Consider the following 22,912-nt stretch of genomic DNA (forward strand, 5'->3'; position numbering starts at 1 on the left):
ACAGACACCTGAGCAGGGATGCTAATATTTTTTGGGTTAATGCTGCAGGTGTCCTTTCTGTTCAGATGTGCACCTCACTGTCTTAAAAAGCAGGGATCCCCAACCCTTTTAACACCAGGGGCAGCTTATGTGGATTTTTTTTTGCCAAGGACCAGGCAGGTGTCGGGGTGGGGGGCGGGCAAGAATGTGGTTGGAGGTTTGCCGGTTGGGGTAGATGTTAGCAGTTCAGTCATCCTGACATTATGGTGGAATAATAAATACTGCAATGCTTCAACGCACTTCAACGCACCAAATGCAGCTTGTCACTAGCCTGCCACCGCAGCCACCAGATTCAGCATGTCACTAGTCTGCCACTAGATGGAGTTTGTCACTAGCCTGCCACCATAGACACTAGATGAGTTTGTCACTAGCCTGCCACCATAGACACTAGATGAAGTTTGTCACTAGCATGCCACCGCAGCCACCAGATGCAGCTTGTCACTAGCCCGCCACTGCAGCCATTAGATACAGTTTGTAAGTATACAAAAAAGTGGCAACCACCCCAATCTATAACTGGCATTTGCAGCAAGGAAGGGCATGGACATGGAAGGGCAATGCAGATCACAAAAAAAAAAGATTTTCCAGCACACTTACCGACCAGCCTGCAAAACAACCAAATGGACCCTGTCTAACAGTTTACATTAAAACAGAGGCCCAGATTCTCAAAGGGCTTACGACGGCGCAACGCAATGTACGCCGTCGTAAGTCCTAATCTGGGCCGTCGTATCTCTGCGACTGATTCTTAGAATCAGTTACGCATTGATAAGCATTAGATCCGACAGGCGTAAGGCTCTTACGCTGTCGGATCTTAAATGCAATTTTTTTTTTGCCGCTAGGTGTCGCCGATGTCGTTTTCCCCGTCGAGTATGCAAATTAGCAAAATACGCGAATTCCCGAACGTACCCGCGGTCGACGCAGTGAAGTTACAACGTTTACGTTAGATTTGCGACGCGTAAAGTTGCCCCTGCTATATGAGGGGCAACCAATGTTAAGTATGGCCGTCGTTCCCGTGTCGAAATTTTAAAATTTACGTTGTTTGCGTAAGTCGTCCGTGAATGGGGCTGGATGCCATTTACGTTCACGTCGAAACCAATGACGTCCTTGCGACGTCATTTGGAGCAATGCACCCTGGGATATTTTCCGGACGGCGCATGCGCAGTATGTTCGGCGTGGGAACGCGCCTAATTTAAATGATCCACGCCCCCCTACCCGGCTCCTTTGAATTAGGCGGGCTTGCGCCGGGGGATTTACGCTTCGTCACCGCAACTTTACAGGCAAGTTCTTTGTGAATAAAGCACTTGCCTGTAAAACTTGCGGCGGTGTAACGTAAACCAGATACGTTACGCCCGCACAGTTTTACGCTCATGTATGAGAATCTGGGCCAGAGGGTTTTGTTTGCACACATTTGCAAACATATGCGTAAGCCACAGTGCCCGAGCCAAGGAACCAAGGGTATATACTATGGCCCTAACTTTCTGAGCCTCCATAGTAGGAGCACATGTAAGAATGAATAGATTAAGAACAGGTATGCATGGAGGGAGCCCACCCCTCCTTAATAGGGACACACGTGATGCCCAGCTCCTACTATGGAGTGTCCTTGGCGTAGGCACTGTGGCTTACGTATATGTTTGCAAATGTGTGAAAACGAAACCCTCTGTTTTTAATGTAAACTGTTAGACAGGATTTCTTGTTTTGCAGGCTGGTCGCTAAGGGCTCTTTCACACTGAGCGCCTGTACAGGTCCGTCTGCCAGTTTTTTAGGCGGACCTGAGCGGGCGCTCCGTGCTCCTCTATGGAGCCGCGGATGTCAGCGGTGACATGCCCGCTGACATCCAACCCGCTCCGATCCGCCAAAGTGTGACGGAGGAAAAACCTACTTTTCCTTCTGTCTGGCGGATCAGATCGTGTGAACACGGACATACGGTCCGTGTTCATCCGATCCCCCCATAGGGGGGAGCAGAAAAAACACAGGGCGGTCCCTGCACAGTGTGCGGGGACCGCCCTGTCATCCGCCAGCTCAGCGGGGATCAACGGAGCGATCCCCGCTGAGCAAGCGGAGGTGCACGGGGCGGATCATTACTGATCCGCCCCGTGTGAAAGAGGCCTAAGTGTGCGTGGAGATCTTTTGTTGGTTTGTGAGATGCAGCGTGTCACTAGCCTGCCACTGAAGCCACCAGAAGCAGTTTGTCACTTTGTAAGGGTTTTGTGCTATGAATTATGAACTTTAACACAATAATTATATTTTAATAAACCAATGCCTCTTTTGTTTAGTTCAGCCTTTTTATTCTGTTTTTTTTTGTGCTGTTTTTTAGGTTTTGGGAAGCTGCCTGAACCCACCAATGTCAGGATGGATTCTGTAAACTTTAAGACCATTCTAAAGTGGAACCCCCCACCTGGCTTCACGGAAGATGAAGATGTACTTTATATAGTGCAGTATAAGCTGTAAGTTTCAGGCAATTCATTTCTTTAGTTTGGTGAAACACATTAGAAATGCCTGCCAATATTCCCTGCTCTCAAAATAATGTGGGTTCAGTCGTCCTTTCCTCTCCAAACACCCACCACCCACAATTGCCAAAACCGGAAATAGTGTACCTCCTATGACAGCCCTCAAAATTTCCACTCGCCTACTAGCATTTGGCGAGTGGATTTAAGCTGGGGGCGAGTGATGACAGGGCTGCATGACCAATCTCCCTCCAATCTGTGCCTACACTTAGAGTCCCGATGAGATTGGCGGCCGAAGAGGAAAGGTGCATGCTCGGGAAAAGTAGTCTGGTGAGCCGCGCACAGGCAGAGCAGTACACAGGTGCTCTCCTTACAATTCTCATTAAGTCATGGGACCTAACAGTATGACCTCTCTGAGCCTGCCCCCCTCCCCCGACCAATGTAGCTGGAGAGCAGAAAGTAATGAGTGAGGTGGAGGATTGCAAAAATTACCACTCCGGTGCAGCGCTCACTGAAAGTTGCCCTGACATGAGAGCGGCAGCCTTCCAGTTTGTACAGTTTTTTTCTCCTTGTGCTCTATGTAAGTGTCCAACAGTTTAGCCTGAGCACTGTGAGCAGACTAGTATCAATATGTGCTGTGCGCTGTCAGTGTGCGCTGTGCTATGGTGTCAACGGCTGTGCAGTTGTGTGGATCTCAGCGCTGGATTGTACTTCCTCCCGCTGTGCTACAGCTCCTCTCCTCTCCGCCAGCCTGAATAAAAGGGGGAAGTGGGGACATGCAAGCGTGGAGCCGCACACACAGGCTTCTGATGATGAGATGAATGGGAGAGAGAGAGAGGATGGATGGGAGTTGCAGAGGAGACAGCATAAGAATGGGGAAGAGACACAGTTCTAGTGCCCTGTCCCTCTGGTCTGCCCCCAGTGCCCTGTCCCTCTGGTCTGCCCCCAGTGCCCTGTCCCTCTGGTCTGCCCCCAGTGCCCTGTCCCTCTGGTCTGCCCCCAGTGCCCTGTCCCTCTGGTCTGCCCCCAGTGTCCTGTCCCTCTGGTCTGCCCCCAGTGTCCTGTCCCTCTGGTCTGCCCATAGTGCCCTGTCCCTCTGGTCTGCCCCCAGTGCCCTGTCCCTCTGGTCTGCCCCTAGTGCCCTGTCCAATTTTGTTAAAGTTGTTGTTGGTAATATTTAATTTTGTAAATTGATTCTGCATAAAACATTGTCATTCCATGAGATAATGTACGAGGGCGTGTTTACGGGTGCAATTAGGCGCAGGGCAGTGTATGAATTAGGTGGGGCAACTGGTGGCGAGTAACTCTTGAGTCCTGGCTAGTGGCTCAGGACTTGAAATTTTGAGCCCTGTCCTATGAGCTAAAAATCAATGTGTATACTATCACTCAATGCAAAATAATCTATTCTGCAGAGAAGGATACAGAACATCAAATGATAAATGTACCCTAATTTTGTTGTTAGCAGTAATAAGGGTTAAAACCCAATTTCAGGTATTGTTTTATAAAATTTGGACTATACAGGAAAGGTTTAGAACGTACATCAGTTTTTATACCTATCTGTGGCCACAATTTAAGGAGATCTCTCTTTCCTTCTTGTGACGTCACCAAGATTTGAAGTAGTAAGAATTGAGGGTGCATTTGTCCCTCTGTCCTTAACTTTGCTGTCTGTAGCTAATTTCCTTCAGTTCCTGTCTCCTCAGGACATGAATAGTCAAGATTTGCACAAATTCATTCCAATGTCAAGATACAAATTCAAGGGTGGGAGGAGGTTGTAGGGAAATGTCACGGGAAGTAGGGGGAGGTCTTATAGAAATCAAAATTACATTTTACTTATTTTTTTCTAGGGTTTTTGGAAACACGTAATAAGGGATACTTTAGTTCCTTTTTTTGTATTTTGAATAATGTTACCCTTTTTTCACTTTAAGGGGTGAAATTTTGACAATTAGGCCTCATACACACGATAGGTTAAACAGAGGACAACGGTCTGATGGACCGTATTCATCTGTCAAAATTGATCGTGTGTGGGCCCCATAGGTTATTTAACCATCGTTTAAAAAAAAGCCAACTTGCTTTAAATTTAACGGATGGATTCCTAACCGATGGGAAAAAAAACGATCGTTAGTAGGCACAACCATCGGGTAAAAATCCACGCATGCTCAGAATCAAGTCGACGCATGCTTGGAAGCATTGAACTTTTTTTCAGCACGTTGTTGTGTTTTACGTCACCGCGTTCTGACACGATCGTTTTTTTAACCGAAGGTGTGTAGGCACGACGGACCATCAGTCAGCTTCATTGGTTAGCCGATGAAAACGGTCCATCGGTCCGTTCTCATCGGATGGACTGATCATGTGTATGAGGCTTAATACAACGAAAAGACACTAAGGCCGCGTACACACGGTCGGTCCAAACCGATGAAAATGGACTAAAGGACCTTTTCATTGGTCCAAACCGATCGTGTGTGGGCCCCATCGGTCAGTTATCCTTCGGTCAAAAATATTACAACTTGCTTTAAAATTTAACCGATGGACACCAAACTGATAGGTCAAAACCGATCGTTAGTATGCAAAAGCATCGGTTAAAAACCCACGCATGCTCAGAATCAAGTCGATGCATGCTTGGAAGCATTGAACTTAATTTTTCTCTGCACGTCATTGTGTTTTACGTCACCGCGTTGGACTCGATCGTTTTTTAAACTGACCATCAGTCAGCTTCATCGGTTAACCGATGAGAACGGTCCTTCGGACCGTTCTCATCGGATGGACCGACCGTGTGTACGCGGCCTAATATTATACAATTTTTTTCTCTCCTCTTTCTTTTTCCTTATTTCACAAATTAGGGTTTTCGTAAACACGTTATAAGGCGCTATTTAGCTCCTTTCTTAAATACATTTTGAATATTGGGTCACAAACAGGTTGGGGTTTCGTTTGTGGGTTTTTTTTATGGACAAGATCTAGGACCTAGTGTACTATCGGGGAAGGGGGGCTTCTGTGTTTTATGCAAATGACTGTACTTGTATAGACATTTTGAGTAATGTGTATTTTTATGTTGTATGCTGAAATTTGTTATAATAAAGGAAAAAGGTGATTATAAAAAAAAAAGATACAAAATTCATTCCAATGTCCAGATACAAATTCGTTCCACTGTAATATCAGGTAGTAGACTATATAAAAGAGCCAACGTGTTTTGGGGGGCCAGAACTCGCTCTCAAACCTACTGCTGACAAACACTGTTCTTCATCATTCAGTTGGTAAAGCCCTGATGAAATGGGCAAGTTCTGGTTTCCATAAATGCATTGGCTCCTTTATAAATTTGTCTATATGACTTTAAATTGGAATAAATTTGTATCTGGACCAGGGGCGGATCCAGAGTCTGGTCTCGGGAGGGGCACTGGCAGAAAATTTTGCGGGCATATTGTCGGGGCAATGGCTGGTGTTGGCACTTCAATCATCACGGCGCCATGGTTGTTATGGTGTCAGGATGATTGAAGCGCATTATTTCTATTATTACATTGTAATAATGCAGAATCAGTGGGAGCCCTGAGTGTGTCACTTGCCACATTCCCTGCCACCAGATGTGGATTGTCACTTGCCAGTGGCTGTGTCCCGGAGTGAGGGCGGACAGTGAGTAGGGTTGCCACCTTTTCGTCAAGCCAAACCCGAACACATTAGCAGCGCACGCCAATATATATATATATATATATATATTTTTTTTTTTGTAGTACATTAAATTCATTACCTCTGTACAAAGCAATGCACAGCTATTGTTTTTTATGCAGTATACACTGTATATATATTTTTGTGATTAAATACAATTTCTAATCATATGGAGTTAATCACAAGAGTCCCCCTTTATATTAGAGTCAGTGGAGAGGAGTGCCTAGGGTATAATGGGGGCAGTATGTATAGAAGAGGAGTGTGGAGTGTATGACAGGGACAGTATGTACAGGAGAGGAGTGCAGAGGGTATGATGGGTGCAGTTAGTACAGAAGAGGAGTGCGGAGGGTATGATGGGTGCAGTTAGTACAGAAGAGGAGTGTGGAGGGTATGATGGGTGCAGTTAGTACAGAAGAGGAGTGCAGAGGGTATGATGGGTGCAGTTAGTACAGAAGAGGAGTGCGGAGGGTATGATGGGTGCAGTTAGTACAGAAGAGGAGTTTGGAAGGTATGATGGGTGCAGTTAGTACAGAAGAGGAGTGCGGAGGGTATGATGGGTGCAGTTAGTACAGAAGAGGAGTGCGGAGGGTATGATGGGTGCAGTTAGTACAGAAGAGGAGTGCGGAGGGTATGATGGGTGCAGTTAGTACAGAAGAGGAGTGCGGAGGGTATGATGGGTGCAGTTAGTACAGAAGAGGAGTGTGGAGGGTATGATGGGTGCAGTTAGTACAGAAGAGGAGTGCAGAGGGTATGATGGGTGCAGTTAGTACAGAAGAGGAGTGCGGAGGGTATGATGGGTGCAGTTAGTACAGAAGAGGAGTTTGGAAGGTATGATGGGTGCAGTTAGTACAGAAGAGGAGTGCGGAGGGTATGATGGGTGCAGTTAGTACAGAAGAGGAGTGCGGAGGGTATGATGGGTGCAGTTAGTACAGAAGAGGAGTGCGGAGGGTATGATGGGTGCAGTTAGTACAGAAGAGGAGTTTGGAAGGTATGATGGGTGCAGTTAGTACAGAAGAGGAGTGTGGAGGGTATGATGGGTGCAGTTAGTACAGAAGAGGAGTGCGGAGGGTATGATGGGTGCAGTTAGTACAGAAGAGGAGTGCGGAGGGTATGATGGGTGCAGTTAGTACAGAAGAGGAGTGCGGAGGGTATGATGGGTGCAGTTAGTACAGAAGAGGAGTGCGGAGGGTATGATGGGTGCAGTTAGTACAGAAGAGGAGTGCGGAGGGTATGATGGGTGCAGTTAGTACAGAAGAGGAGTTTGGAAGGTATGATGGGTGCAGTTAGTACAGAAGAGGAGTGTGGAGGGTATGATGGGTGCAGTTAGTACAGAAGAGGAGTGCGGAGGGTATGATGGGTGCAGTTAGTACAGAAGAGGAGTGCGGAGGGTATGATGGGTGCAGTTAGTACAGAAGAGGAGTGCGGAGGGTATGATGGGTGCAGTTAGTACAGAAGAGGAGTGTGGAGGGTATGATGGGTGCAGTTAGTACAGAAGAGGAGTGCGGAGGGTATGATGGGTGCAGTTAGTACAGAAGAGGAGTGTGGAGGGTATGATGGGTGCAGTTAGTACAGAAGAGGAGTGCGGAGGGTATGATGGGTGCAGTTAGTACAGAAGAGGAGTTTGGAAGGTATGATGGGTGCAGTTAGTACAGAAGAGGAGTATGGAGGGTATGGCGGACTGGCAGTGGCATAATGGGGAGGGATGTCTTGTGGTGTCTATGGGGTAATCAGGGAGTGATGTTGGGAAGATAAGGGAAGGAAAGTGACCATGGAATGATGTCCCTCAGCTGGAGAGGGGGGGGGGGGGGTAGGAAGCAGATCGGAGTGGTGTCTGTATGAAGTGGTCTGGGGGGTGATGCAAGATGGGGGCTGAGAAGTGGTCAGATAGCGATGTTTATAATAATAAAAAAAAAAAAAAAACTCATCCATTAAAGACATTTACAACAATAAATCATACAACAGTACTACTAGATGTAGGTACAGATCTATGTAATCCAGCCCCTAGCACTCTGTATGCCCAGATAATGTGAAGGTAAATATATGATCCAGGCTGAGTCTGTACAATCAGAGGTGTGAACTCACCACATATACAGTATACAGGTTACATGAATGGCTATAAATTACTCCACATATCTAGTCTGAACAATTGGATTGGCACAGACTGTTCATGCTTAGAAGTGATCTGTCACATGTGATCAGGCTGCAGACCTCAGCCCCCTCCCCCCCTCACTCTCACTATCTCCTCCAAGATTCTTCTCCTGAAGAAAACATCTCCTTGAAAGTTTGCAACTACTATCCACCCTAGGAAACTTCAGCTCACCTTCTCCCTTCCTCTGGCCAGCCGACAGGAGCTACAGTGAGCTCCGCCTCCCAGGTCTCTCAACACACCGCACTGCTGATTGGAGGGGGGGGGGGCTGAGTCAGAGATAACAAGGACCCCGCACAGCACGAGACTGGAGGGAGGAGGGGGGGGACAGAAAGGAGCTTTGAATCCCGAACACACACCGCAGGCACAGTGTATTCTTTGCAATGCTGCTGTTTCAGAGTGAAACGTGTGATGATGCCTGGTCTCCCCTGTCTGGATGGTCTGCCCCTGTTCTGGGCTGAATCATGTGCCCGGGTTACGACCCACCTCCTCCTCCGCGCCTGCTATGAATGATAGTGCGACGCCGCCGCGTAACTACACAGATGTGACACACAGTCACAGACGAGTCTCTCTCTCTCTCTCTCTCTCGGCAGCGGCGCCGCTGATTAGCTGATGTGAGAGTCTGAGAGAGACTCGGAAGAGCGGCAGATAGCCGCAGAGCAAGCAGTGAAACCCCCCCCCCCAAAAAAAAAAAATTACAAAAAAAAAAAAAAAACACAGCAAGCGAGTGTGACTGTGACATGATTGTCTCGGGGGGGGCAATTGCCCTGTTGCCCCCCCCCCTGGATCCGCCGTTGATCTGGACTAATACCTTGTGGAGTGGCACTTCAATCACAGATTCATTTAGTTGTGATACAAACCAAGGAAACTGTGAGATCCTTTGATGTGTAAAAGCTGCCAGATGAGAATCCAGACACTGTGTTCGAACATGAACGCAGCACAATTGGATACCAATAGCACAATCCTAGGGTTCCAGCACTATGGGCCAGATTCACAAAAGAGATACGACGGTGTATCTCCTGATACGCCGTTGTATCTCTGAGATACGATTGTCGTATCTATGCGCCTGATTCATAGAATCAGGTTACGCATGGATAGCCCTAAGATCCGACAGGTGTAACTGTGTTACACCGTCGGATCTTAGGCTGCAATTCTAGGCTGGCCGCTAGGTGGCGATTCCATTGAGGTCGGCGTAGAATATGCAAATGACTAGTTACGCTGATTCACGAACGTCCGCTTTGCCCGTCGATCTAAATTTACGTTGTTTCCGTAGAGATGCGTCGTGTAAAACTAAGCATGCCCTCTAGGTGGTCTAACCAATGTTAAGTATGGCCGTCGTTCCCGCGTCGAATTTTTAAATTTCATGTCGTTTGCGTAAGTCGTCCGTGAATGGCGCTGGATGCCATTTACGTTAACGTCGAAACCAATGATGTCCTTGCGACGTCAGTTAGCGCAATGCAAGTCGGGAAATTTTAGGGACGGAGCATGCGCAGTATGTTCAGCGCGGGAACGCGCCTAATTTAAATGGTCCCCGCCCCATTTGAATTAGGCGGGCTTGCGCCGGGCGGATTTACGCTACACCGCCGCAAGTTTACAGGTAAGTGCTTTGTGAATCAGGCACTTACGCTGTAAACTTGCGGCGGTGTAACGTAAATGGAATACGTTACGCCGCTGCAGCGTAGCCCATTTCTACGTGAATCTGGCCCTACTTATCCATCCATCTGACGAAGGTTTCATGTTTTACAACTCTATAAAAACTGGATATCGCTGGGCTTTTATTACAAGGTTTGTAGATGCTGAAGTGTAAAAATTAATCAAGTAATAAAATACCCATGGCAGGAGTCAATATGTTCATTCCAAACTTACTATGGCAGCGAATGTTGTCCATAGCAGGCCAACAAAATATGGGACTACTCTCTACAAGAAGTAAAGAAGAAAAAAATTCATGAACATTTTTTTTTTTTAAAGAAAAAAAAAATGCAACAGTTTTCTTGCTCATATATGAATTTACTATACAAAAATTATTTTTATTGACATTTCCAAAAAATTTAGGGCCAGATTCACAAAGGAGATACGACGGAGTATCTCAGATACTCCGTCGTATCTCTCAGAGTATCTATGGGGATGATTCATAGAATCAGTTACGCATAGATATCCCTAAGATCCGACAGGTGTAATTGTTTTACACTGTCGGACCTTAGGATGCAGTACCGCGGCCGCCGCTGGGGGGAGTTTGCGTCGTAAACCAGCGTCGGGTATGCAAATTAGGAGTTACGGCGATCCACGACGGTTTTTCGCGTTCGCTACGTCGCCGCTAGTCTAGTTTTCCCGTCGCAAAGTTAGTCGTCGTTTTGGGTGCCCTAACTTTAGTCAGCAAACGTATTGCTGACCAAAGTATGGCCGTCGTTCCCGCGTTGAAATTTAAAATTTCACGTCGTTTGCGTAACACGTCCGGGAATACGGAAGTACGCTACGCTCGTCGCCGTTCGAAAAATGACGTCACTTTGCGCAAAGCACGGCGGGAGTTACGAAACGGAGCATGCGCAGTAGGTCTGGCGCGGGAGCGCGCCTAATTTAAATGGCACACGCCCATTTGAATTGGCCCGCCTTGCGCCGGACGTATTTACGATACACCGCCGCAAGTTTCCAGGTAAGTGCTTTGTGGATCGGGCACTAAAACTGGAAACTTGCGGCGGTGTAACGTAAACAGGTTACATTACACAGCCGCAAAAGTATGTGAATCTGGCCCACAGAGACTGCTATAACACTCATTAAAACTAAACCCCAGGCAAACAATAAAAAAAAAACATGGAAACTATATATAAATAGAATCAGCGCTACACCCAAACTAAGTCCAACGTGAAAGGAGCTGCTAGCAACAAGAGAAATATACAATCCTCCACAAAACTAAAATAACAAAAAAAATTGCAGCATTCAAAAAAATATAAAAGAAAACAATTAAAGTCCAAATATCAATGAATCATCCATTAGTGTTTTCTAAAGGTAGTAAGAGAGATGTGGCAACTCACCAGAAAAAAACAAGAGCACAGGAAACACGCTTTGTGTAGTAGAATAGTAATGTAATCATCAAAATCCAGTAATAAGTAGTATCAGCTCCTCCTCAGGATCCCGTAGTGTTGAAATATCATGAAAGCAAAAATGGTGTAGTAGCTATAAATTACTGTATAAAATATTAGAAGTGAACGCTCCCCCACATGCAGTGCGCACTCACCAAAATTCATGTGCTGCCATAAAGTATGCATCTAACACACTTTGCAAAATGGATGGATGAATGGATGGAAAATAAACACCAATCTCCTCTGATGGGATCTTCTCCTTATATCTCTGTAGGGAAAAGTGTGCCGCTCATTTATTTAAATGATATCATCAAACAGCAAAGCTAAAATATCATAGAGTAATACTTTATTTGCCCGAATGTAGCAGCTAAAACAGTCACTAGCAATAGCATGAATCAGCCAGTATAGTAATAAAACAAAACAAAACTCTTTCACTCACATCAAAACGCTGCCACCTCAGAGACCGGCATGGCGGCGTGACGTTACGTAGACAGCTCCGCCCTTAGTGTTTCCCAACCAATGTGCCTCTTCAGGGGCCACTAGTGTTCCTTGATTGGAACCAAGTAGGAGTGCTAGCCCCGGCCCGGTTCCGTAAACGTAACTTGAGAAAAAGAAGAAATGGCTGCACATCCAAAGTTTTCAAAAGTGCCTGTCCTGAGCTTACTGGGACAGCAGGTGGCAGCAGGTAGGCAAGGCACATAGAACTCTATTAGACGTGTTACCCTGTGTACACCCTGGGACACAGACGCAATTCCATATCCAGCCTGCTTGGCTCCCATATAGACTGGTGGCGCTGCTAATTAAGGACCTCTAATAGAGTTCTATGTGCCTTGCCTACCTGCTGCCACCTGCTGTCCCAGTAAGCTCAGGACCATACAAGTTAGTATACCTAAGTTATACAATCCTCCTGTGGCGTTTAGTTTCCTAACCCATGGACCACTGTGTTGACTTTTATTGGCCATCCTAAGATCCTTGGCTCATGAGAACTTTTATACAAGCTCATTGCTGATTCTGATGATTTTTTCTACCTGTGCCTTATATGCCTCATGGATGTATCCGTTGAAGGACCATTGGACATATAAATTTCTGTCTCACTGCTAAAACATATATTCCTCGTCTTCGTCCTGAAGAAGCCCCACGGCGAAACGTGCGTTGGCGACTTCTGAGGAACGTACAGTGATCAATTTTCTGTAAAAACTATTGTAATATTATATTGTATTATTGTTTGTTAATTTATATGCTATTAAATATTTTTTTTTTTAAACATACTTCCCTGGCCTGAAAGTCTGACCATCAATGTCCACTTGCTAGATATTGCTTCCTTTATTGGTTTTATTTCAGTAACACGATCTTGTCCCCCTCCCAGCCTATGACCAGTAAATAAATTAAGAATATTTTGTCTTTATTTGATTAAGTGCCATGACCCCTTAGCGGACTGTACATCCCCTGAAGAAGCCCGGCGTGTGAAACATGTTGGGATTCACCACCATAATACAGCTATGGACTAAAAGAATATAGGAAATGGGTCATTAATGTATTACATTTCATATGGATGTATTTTTTTAACCAAATTTTGTAATAAATATTGTTATTTTAACAAATCGCTTAGTACTGGTGTTGCCCCTTAAAAGTCCCTAGGAACCCTCTGTTTCTACCTTTCTGAAAAGAGAAGCAGTAGACTGATAAATCCATCTCTCTGTCACTCTGTACAAGTACTGCAGCTGATTGGGTCTTTGTGCTGCTTCTCCCTCTCTCAGTCAGACTTTACCAAGTCAAACTCAGAAACTTAGGCCTTGTACACACGACCGAGGAACTCGTCGTAAATGAAACATCGTTTTCCTCGACGAGTTCCTTGTCAGACTTGTCGAGAAACTTGACAAGCTTTCTTTGCGTACACACTGTCAAGACAAAATCTCATTGTTCTCAAACGCGGTGACGTTCAACACGTACGACGGCACTATAAAGGGGAAGTTTGATTCCACTGGCGCCACCCTTGGGGCTGCTTTTACTAATCTCATATTACTGCGTGTTAAGTAAAAGTTTGGTGAGAGACGATTCGCGCTTTTCAGTCTGTTACAGCGTGACGAATGTGCTATCTCCATTAAGAACGCTACTTTTATCGAAGGTGCGTTCCCGTCTCATACTTTATTCTGAGCATGCGCGGGTTTCTAACCATACACACGAACATGTTTCTCGTCGAAAACCAGCCAGACGAGGAAATTGAGACTCCCGTCGAGGAAAAAGAGAACTTGTTCCTCGACAGTTTTCTCGATGAAAAACATACACACGACCGTTTTCCTCGGCAAAAAAGCTCTGCCACCAAGTTTCTTGATGGATTCTGACGAGGAAAACGGTCGTGTGTACGAGGCCTTACACTGCTTACATATAATATAAATACCAATTAAAACAGAACTGTAATCATTTGTGTACATTTTATCTCCCTGGAGTTTAGCTTTAATGTGTGGTGAAGACTTTCTTTCATTGGGCCAGATTCACAAAGAGATACGACGGTGTATCTACAGATACACCATCGTATCTCTGACTTACACTGGTCCTATCTATGCGCCTGATTCATAGAAGCAGTTACGCATAGATAGGGCTAAGATCTGACAGTGTTACACTGTGTTACACTGTCGGATCTTTTTTTCCATTTAAAAATGGCGCCGGGGGGCGTTCCCACTGATTTACGATAAATAATATGTAAATCATCGAGATACGCAAATTCACGAACGTACGCGGACCCGACGCAGTCTTCTTACGACGTTTCCGTATCGGCTTTCCCGGCGTATACTTACCCCTTCTTTTATCAGGCGCAGCCAATGTTAAGTATAGCCGGCGTTCCCGCGTCGAATTTGAATTTTTTAACGTTGTTTGCGTAAGTCGTTCTCGCATACGGACGGACGTCGTTTACGTAAGCGTCGAAACCACTGACGTCCTAGCGACGTCAGTGGGAGCAATGCACGCCGGGAAATTTGGCGGACGGCGCATGCGCATTTAAATCGGCACGGGAACGCGCCTGATTTAAATAGTACACTCCCCCTAGCCGCGGAATTTGAATTCCGCCGGGGGATTTAGGATCCGCCGCCGCAAGTTTGGAGGTAAGTGGTTTGTGAATTAGCCACTTTCCTCTCAAACTTGCGGGAGCGGATCTTAAATCACGTAGATCGAGCGGATCTATAGATCCGCTGATCTACGTGAATCTGGCCCATTGTGTGTATGCACATTGTCAAGAAACGCATTTGGTAAAATTACAATTTGCCATTTAAATACAATAATCAGTTTTTGTTTGTTTTTTGCAGTGATGTTATGAGTAAACAGCTAAATTACGCTAATGTCTGTATAACTAAGGACCTGAAGTGTGATTTATCAGATATCAAATATAAATTTGATGTAAGATTGAGTGCAGCAGTGGGTGACAACAAGTCGGAATGGATGATGATACACTTTGACCCCTACAATGAAAGTACGTATATTTACTCTGTAAATGAGCTAATGGTTTGTGTAAGTATGTGGATGACAACTTCCTTGAATGTTACCAAGGGCGAGAATTTCAACAGGAGCTAATCTGCAAATATTTGGAGGAATTCCAAACGTCTTTGTTGACATTTTGATTGGTCAATCGGTTAACTGAGTCATGCGGAGCACTAAGGAGACATCTTGTAGCAACACTTTACTAACACCATAATAAAAACATAAGGTAGTCCAACAGATTCCTTTTCTAACCCATTGCACCAGAGGCGTAGCTTGAAGCTTGTGGGCCCCGATGCAAAAGTTAACCTGCCCCCCTCCCCCATTACCACCCACCACTTCCACCGTGCGTGCAGATACATCCACCGCACACCAAGATACTCGAATTGGCTTAAAGGGGTTGTAAAGGTTTTTTTTTTTTCACCTTAACGCATCCTATGCATTAACCACTTTAGCCCCGGGCCTGTTTTTCAGAGTCGGTGTTTACGAGACAAAACCATTTTTTTTTGCTAGAAAATTACTTAAAACCCCCAAACATTATATATTTTTTTTCTAACACCCTAGAGAATAAAATGGCAGTCATTGCAATACTTTTTGTCACACCGTATTTGCGCAGCGGTCTTACAAGCGCACTTTTTTTGGAAAAAATTCACTTTTTTAAATTAAAAAATAAGACAACAATAAATTTGGCCCAATTTTTTTATATATTGTGAAAGATAATGTTACGCCGAGTAAAATGATACCCAACATGTCACGCTTAAAAATTGCGCCCGCTCGTGGCATGGCGTCAAACTTTTACCCTTAAAAATCTTGATAGGCGACGTTTAAAAAATTCTACAGGCTGCATTTTTTGAGTTACAGAGTAGGCCTAAGGCTAAAATTAATGCTCTCGCTCTAACGATCGCGGCGATACCTCACTTGTGTGGTTTGAATACCGTTTTCATATGTCGGCGCTACTCGCGTATACGTTCGTTTCTACGCGCGAGCTCGTCGGGACGGGGCGCTTTAAAAAATTTTTTTTTTGCTTTTCGCATTTATTTTTATTTATTTTAGAATTTTTAACACTGAAAAAAAAAAAATTATCACTTTTATTCCTATTACAAGGAATGTAAACATCCCTTGTAATAGAAAAAAGCATGACAGGTCCTCTTAAATATGAGATCTGGGGTCAAAAAGACCTCGCATCTCATATTTGGGCTTAAATGCAAAAAAAAAAAAAAAAAATTTGGAAATGTAATTTTTTCAAATGACAAAAAAAAAAAATGTTTCTTTAAGACGCTGGACGGGACTGACGTTTTGACGTCACTTCCGCCGAGCGGAGCTATGGGGACGGGCGAAGGAGATTTTTCCTTCAGTCTCGTCCCCGCTCAGCTGCCGGATGGTCGCGATCTCCTCCGCCGCTACCGACGGCTACGGTAAGCGGCGGAGGGCGCGGGAGAGCGGCGGGAAGGGGGGGGCCCTCTCCCGCCACCGATAACGGCGATCTCGCGGCGAATCGTTAACACGGCCGCCCACAGAAGAGATGGATATCTCAATTGTGGCAGCAGCTGCTGCCGTTACCGAGATATTCATCTCTAAAGTGAGGACGTATAACGACGGTGGGCGGTCAGCAAGTAGTTAAGGTGAAAAAAAAACTGGCAATGATGGCCCCTCCAGCCCCCTGGTTTTACTTACCTAAGCCCCGAAACTCTGTGGGCTCATTCCCCCAACTTGAGTTGGCTCATTTTTGGATATTGATAGCAGCGCAGTCATTGGCTCGCGCTGCTGTCAATCATATCCAATGAAGCGGCGCGCTGGGGGACGGGGCAGAGGGATACAGTGAGCGGCTATAGTAAGACCTCATCTGGAAAATGCAGTTCAGTTTTGGGCTCCAGTTCTCAAAAAGGATATCGGGGAACTGGAGAAAGTGCAGAGAAGGGCAACCAAACTGATAAAAGGCATGGAGGAGCTCAGCTATGAGGAAAGATTAGAGGAACTGAACTTATTCACTCTTGAGAAGAGGAGAATAAGGGGGGAATGATGAACATGTACCAATATATAAGGGGTCCATATAGTGAACTTGGTGTTGAGTTATTCACTTTACGGTCAACACTGAGGACAAGGGGGCACTCTTTACGTCTAGAGGAAAAGAGATTTCATCTCCAAATACGGAAAGGTTTCTTCACAGTAAGAGCTGTGAAAATGTGGAACAGACTCCCTCCAGAGGTGGTTCTGGCCAGATCAGTAGATTGCTTAAAGAAAGGCCAGTATACTTTCCTAAATGTATATAATATAACTGTGTACTAAGATTTGTCGGTAAAGTTGATCCAGGGTAAATCCGATTGCCTCTCGGGGGATCAGGAAGGAATTTTTTCCCCTGCTGTAGCAAATTGGATCATGCTCTGCTGTTTTTTTTTTGCCTTCCTCTGGATCAACTGTGGGTATGGAGTTGGATGTATGGGATTGTACTATGTTTTTTATTTTGTTTGTTTAATTTTTTTGTGTGGTTGAACTGGATGGACTTTTTTCAACCTGACTAACTATGTAACTATGTATAGCCGCCGGCTGTATCACAGGAGCGCGCCCGCAATAACTTTCCACCATGCAAGAGAGCTCACATGAAGGTGGAAAGTTTTTACCTCACCAGCGACATCGGTCCCATCGTGGCTATAGGACGGCACTCTCCTCCTCTTGCCTCGCTAAGCACAGTTACCATTCCATGTTGCCAGCACACAGCACAGACACTTCCCAATCCTGGGCTGTTCTCACCTCGTGCTCCTCTACATTCAGAAAATGCCCCATAGCTTCTCCCCAGCCAATGAGATTGGAGGGGTGTGGAAGGCAAAGTAGAAGCAAGAAATTGTCGCTCTATTTTTGTTTTATAGCGCAAAAAATAAAAACCGCAGAGGTGATCAAATACCACCAAAAGAAAGCTCTATTTGTGGGAAAAAAAGGACGTCAATTTTGTTTGGGAGCCACGTCGCACGACCGCGCAATTGTCTGTTAAAGCGACGCAGTGCCGAATCGCAAAACCTGGCCTGGGCCTTTAGCTGCATAAAGGTCCGGGGCTTAAGTGGTTAAGTAGTACCGGTAATAACTATCAGTGGGTACTTGAGATTAGGTGACCCAAAATTAGGAACATTGGCTTAGGGCACCCAGATCAGCTGTATTGTTATGTTTTGTAAACAACAGAGTCTATTGTAAATCTATTGTAAATAAATCTATTGTAAATAGTGTATAACTCTTGTTCTTATTTCTTCTCCAGCGGTGATTGGTCCACCAGAAGTCCTTGTATCCTCCAGATCTGGCCACTTGGATATCAGTATGTCTGGCCCTTTCCTTGAGTCAGATAGTCAAAACGACACCATAAAGGACGCATATGGTGAACTCTTTTACAGAATATTGTACTGGAAGAAAGAAGACCCTTCTCATGTAAGAATAGTTATAGTGTATAACTGACCACGTCTACTGTACAAGGTGTCTTAGGTCTAGGTGTGTCTGGATGATTCAGGGGTCTATGCCTTTATTTGATTTAGTGTTAAGCCTCATTCACACTACGGGCCGTTCGGGTCCGTCTGTCACGGACCTGAACGGCCGCTCCATGCATCGCTATGGAGCGTCGTATGTCAGCGGAGACATGTCCGCTGACATCCGACCCGATCCGATCCGCTAAAAACAGACGTATGGGGGCACGTCCCCATCCATCCATGCGGATCAGGTAAGATCTGATGAAAATGGACATGCTGTCCGTTTTCATCAGATGGCTCCATAGGACACAGCGGTGCCCGACAAGCCCCTCCCCGCTCAGTGAGCAGAGAGGAGCTTGTCATCTGTCGGCTCAGCGGAGATCTGCGGACTGATCTCCCGCTGAGCTGACGGGAGCAGGCGGACTCTGTAGCGACGGAGTCCGCCTGTGTGAATGAGGCCTCAGGCTGGGTTCACACTACTACACTACTTTCATCCTACTTTGCTCTGTGTTCAATGTTTCCCTATGAGAGCGTCTTGTAGCGTCCTACACAAGTCGGTCCGACTTTGAAAATGCTCCCTGTACAACTTTTGGTCCTACATTGATCCTACTTCAGGCCCATTGAATATCATTGAAGTCGGACCAAAGTAGTATCCTGTTCATGAAAGTAGGATGGATGTAGGACCAATGTAGGATAAATGTAGGACCAATGTAGCAGAGCAAAGTAGGATGAAAGTAGTGTAGTAGTGTGAACCCAGCCTATGGTCTATTAATTGCAGTGACTTCACTCAGGAACTCAGTTGGCACTTAATTTTTTAATTGCTCCCATAGGAGTTTTATCATTAAAGTGGAGTTCCACCCATAAATATAACATTACATCAGTAGTTTTAAAAACATGTCATTAGTCCTTTAAGAATTTTTTTTTTTTTTTAGATGCCTTCAAAGTGTTGTTGCTAGGCAGAATAGTTAATCTTCCCTCTTCCTGCACCTAGGTGCTTAAGCTTCCTAACCTACACCGCACAGACTCCTGGGAATGTAGTGGGTGTAACTTTCCAGGAGTCTGTGCACTCCCCAGTCTCGAAGAATCATGTGACTTAGGTTTCAGATCAGATTTCAGCACCTGTACTGTCCATTACACTGCTTGTGCAGCGCTGAGCATGTGCGAGATCTGCAAGGCTGAAATCCAGGAAGTCATACAGTCTGGCTTCATGATGCCCACACTTAAGATGGCCCCAGTCAATTTCTATTTTATAAAGTGTCTAAATGCTGTAACAACCTAACAAAACGGACCTTAGTTTACAGACTAACTTTACTAGAATACATTAAGCTTGTGTATTACAGGGGTATTTATATTTAAAAAGTGAAATTGTGGCCGGAACTCCGCTTTAATCGCTTTATTCTAGTGTATAAGGGCATTTGCCATGCATTTGAGATGCATTTACCAAGTATTTGCCACCTATTCAAATTGAATAAAATGGAATAATAAAAGCAAACTACTAACTGATCTTAAACTGATACGGGGATAAGGCCAATGTGTGTGTGCAGGAGGAGGTGTATGGCCAAAAGCCAATGAGTATGTGCTGGTGGAGGGATACAATAGAACAGGGGTGGTAAACTCCATTTCATTGTGGGCCGCATGGGCATTATAGTTGTCCTCAAAGGGCCAGTTGAGCACCACACACCACCTTACACCAGATGTTAAGAGCCCCCCACCATCAGAAGTCAAGAGTCCCCTTTTAAGGAAAAACTAGAAGTTATACGAAACCAGAAAAAGAAGTGGGGGGAGAGAGGGGGGGTGGGATGGAGGGGTGTCTCTTCATCTCTCTCTTCCTTCTCTGCCATAGTCTATTTAAGTGGATGATATTAAATGTAATAATCTGTAACGTAAAACTTGAAATAAATAAAGAATTATAAAAAAAAAGAAGTCAAGAGTCCCCCACCCTCTCTTACATCACAGTTCACCCCCCCTTACCTTGTGCTGCTGCCGGGAAGAAGCTGGGGGTGGAGCTTAGAAGCAAAAAGTGCAGGGTCTGGAGGAGGATCAGACCAGTCTCCAGCATATAACCATTAAACCCTGCTCCGCACTTATGTGTTACCCCGTCATTGCCCAGTCCTCAGCCAATGTACATTATCTATTCAGTGCCCAGCCCTCATATATGTTATCCCCACAGTGTCCAGTACCTTGGTCATGTAGGTTACCCCTCAGCACTAAGGGCCAAATCCTCAAAAGAGATACGACGGAGTAACTGCTGTTACTCCGTCGTATCCCTGGTCCTAACTATGGAACTGATCCACAGAATCAGTTACTCAGCTTCGTTTTTTCTCCGTAAGTTTTATTTTGCAAACGCAAAATTAGGGCTGCTTTTACAAGGTGTAAACTGTTTACACCTTGTAAAAACAGACCTTTCTTGCTAGCGACGCGATTTTTTTTTAATTAAAATTTTTTTTTTTGGCGCCGTATCTTTTTTTTTACCCGACGCAACTTTATTGTCCTGTCGCGATCCACAAAGCCCGACGTAACGTAATTTCGCGCTATGCACGTCGGGAAAATGACGTCACGAGCATGCGCAGTACGACTGGCGCGGGAGCGCGCCTCATTTAAATGGTAATCGCCCCCTGGAGAAGAGGAACGCCTTGCGCCGGCCGGATTTAAGTTACACCGCTCAAAATTTCTAGGTAAGTGCTTTGTGGATCGGGCACTTAGGTAGAAATTTTGCGGCGGTGTAACTTAAATAGGAAAAATTACGTTGCGCCGCTTCTTTGTGGATTACCCCCTAAGTTCCCAATGTATGTCCTTTTCCATTCCGGAAGGAGCTTACTTAAAAAACCTTCATCCCTTCCAGGTTCTGGATGTGAGCACGCCACAAAGTGAAAAAACATTGACTAAGCTGGAGACATGGACCAACTACTGCCTGAAAGTACAAGCTTATATGCCTGAGAGTGAAAGGGAAGGACAGTTCAGCCCAACAGTCTGTGAGAAAACGACTTCTAATGGTAAATATTACTCTTGTTATTACTGTTATAACTTAAACTTAACATTTAATGCAAAGAAAATCCAAGTCCAAACCTGGAAGAAAGACCGGGAGAAGATGGAAGCACCTGTGACAATTGAAGCCGCTTACACCGCAGCGCTGGAAGTGAACGCTGGGCAGGAAAGTTTGCCATTATGTGTTAATATGCAGTGCAGGGCCGATCCTAGGGTACCAGGCGCCTGGGTGCAAAAATATTTCTGGCGCCCCCACATGGGCGTGGTCATTTTACGAACTCCTCCCCTTTTCAAATGTTTCTATGGCAATGACTCAACCACAGAGATGCTCCCCCACGAAGTCTTCATTACCCTGGGATCCTTACACGATCTCTTATAAAACAAAATACAGGAAGAGAAGCAGAGTACTTTATTGGGACCTGGAGGGGGACCTCTCTGATGGACACAAAGAGGGCAAAGAGCCCCCAGACATACTACAGACATGATACAGGAGATGGTCAGAGACCGCAGACATGATACAGGAGATGGTCAGAGACCGCAAACACAGTACAGGAGATGGTCAGAGACTGCAGACACAGTACAGGAGATAGTCAGAGACTCCAGAGATACAGGAGATGGTCAGAGACTGCAGAGATACAGGAGATGGTGAGAGACTGCAGAAATAGTACAGGAGATGGTCAGAGACACATCAGTTCTGGACGGACACACACACCTATGCTCAGAACACTAGTTCTGGATGGACACAAACAAGGAGAGAAGGAGGGAGGGGAAAACTCTGCCACTTTGGCGCCCCCACCTCTGCAGTCACCTGGGTGCAAAGCACCCTGTGCACTCTGCCTAGGATCGGCCCTGTGCACACCAGTACATTATGGCATAAAGCTTCCAGGAGGTTAAATTCTGCTTTAGACCCCTTTCACACTGGGGCGGTGGGGGCATTGGCGGCTTTACCGTCGTTTTTGCGGCGCTATTTGGCCGATAGCGGGGCGCTTTTAACCCCTGCTAGCGGCCAAAAAATGGTTAAAACCACCCGTAAAGCGGCGCTTTACAGGCGGATCGGCGGCACTGCCCAATGCTCCTAGAGCGCCTCAACGATGCGGCTAGCAGGACTTTTTTTTGTGTCCTGCCGGCACTCGGGTATTCACAATGGAGTCAAAGGTCAGCTCTTTACAGGCGCTTTGCAGGCGCTATTTTTAGCGCTATAGTGTCTGCAAAGATCCTCAGTGTAAACGGGGTCTTAAGGTTTCTAAACCCTATAATAATAATAATGTTATATTTTGCAGCCTACTGGTCCTTCAATGAGGTGGATTTGTTTGTTTTCTTTCTTTAAAGTGATTGTAAAGTCAGAAGGTTTTTTATCTTAATGCGTTCTATGCATCAAGATAAAAAGCCTTCTGTGTGCAGCAGCCCCCCCCCCCCCCTAATACTTACCTGAGCCCCATCTCTATCCAGCGATGTCCACAAGTGCCTAGGCCGTCCAGGACTCTCCCTCCTGATTGGCTGAGCCATTTGCTCCCACTGCTGTCAATCAAAGTCAGTTAGCCAATGAGGAGAGAGAGGGGGCGGGGCGAAATGTGGCTTTGTGTCTGAATGGAAACACAGAGCTGCGGCTCGGGTGCCCCATAGCAAGCTGCTTGCTGTGTGGACACTCAAAAGGAG

The 22,912-nt window shown here is 45.6% G+C and overlaps 1 protein-coding gene across 1 annotated transcript in view; it reads left to right on the forward strand.

The window, feature by feature from the left end:
• LOC120927903 (interleukin-10 receptor subunit beta-like) overlaps nt 1-22,912 on the forward strand; it is a 66,887-nt gene that overhangs the window by 34,594 nt on the left and 9,381 nt on the right. The window contains exons 4-7 of the mRNA XM_040338896.1: nt 2,351-2,480; nt 14,657-14,820; nt 18,070-18,236; nt 21,114-21,264. Of these exons, the coding sequence (XP_040194830.1) occupies nt 2,351-2,480; nt 14,657-14,820; nt 18,070-18,236; nt 21,114-21,264 (612 nt within the window). The remainder of the gene's footprint in view (nt 1-2,350; nt 2,481-14,656; nt 14,821-18,069; nt 18,237-21,113; nt 21,265-22,912) is intronic.

The sequence above is a fragment of the Rana temporaria genome, chromosome 2 (assembly GCF_905171775.1).
Source record: "Rana temporaria chromosome 2, aRanTem1.1, whole genome shotgun sequence".
NCBI lineage: Eukaryota > Metazoa > Chordata > Amphibia > Anura > Ranidae > Rana > Rana temporaria.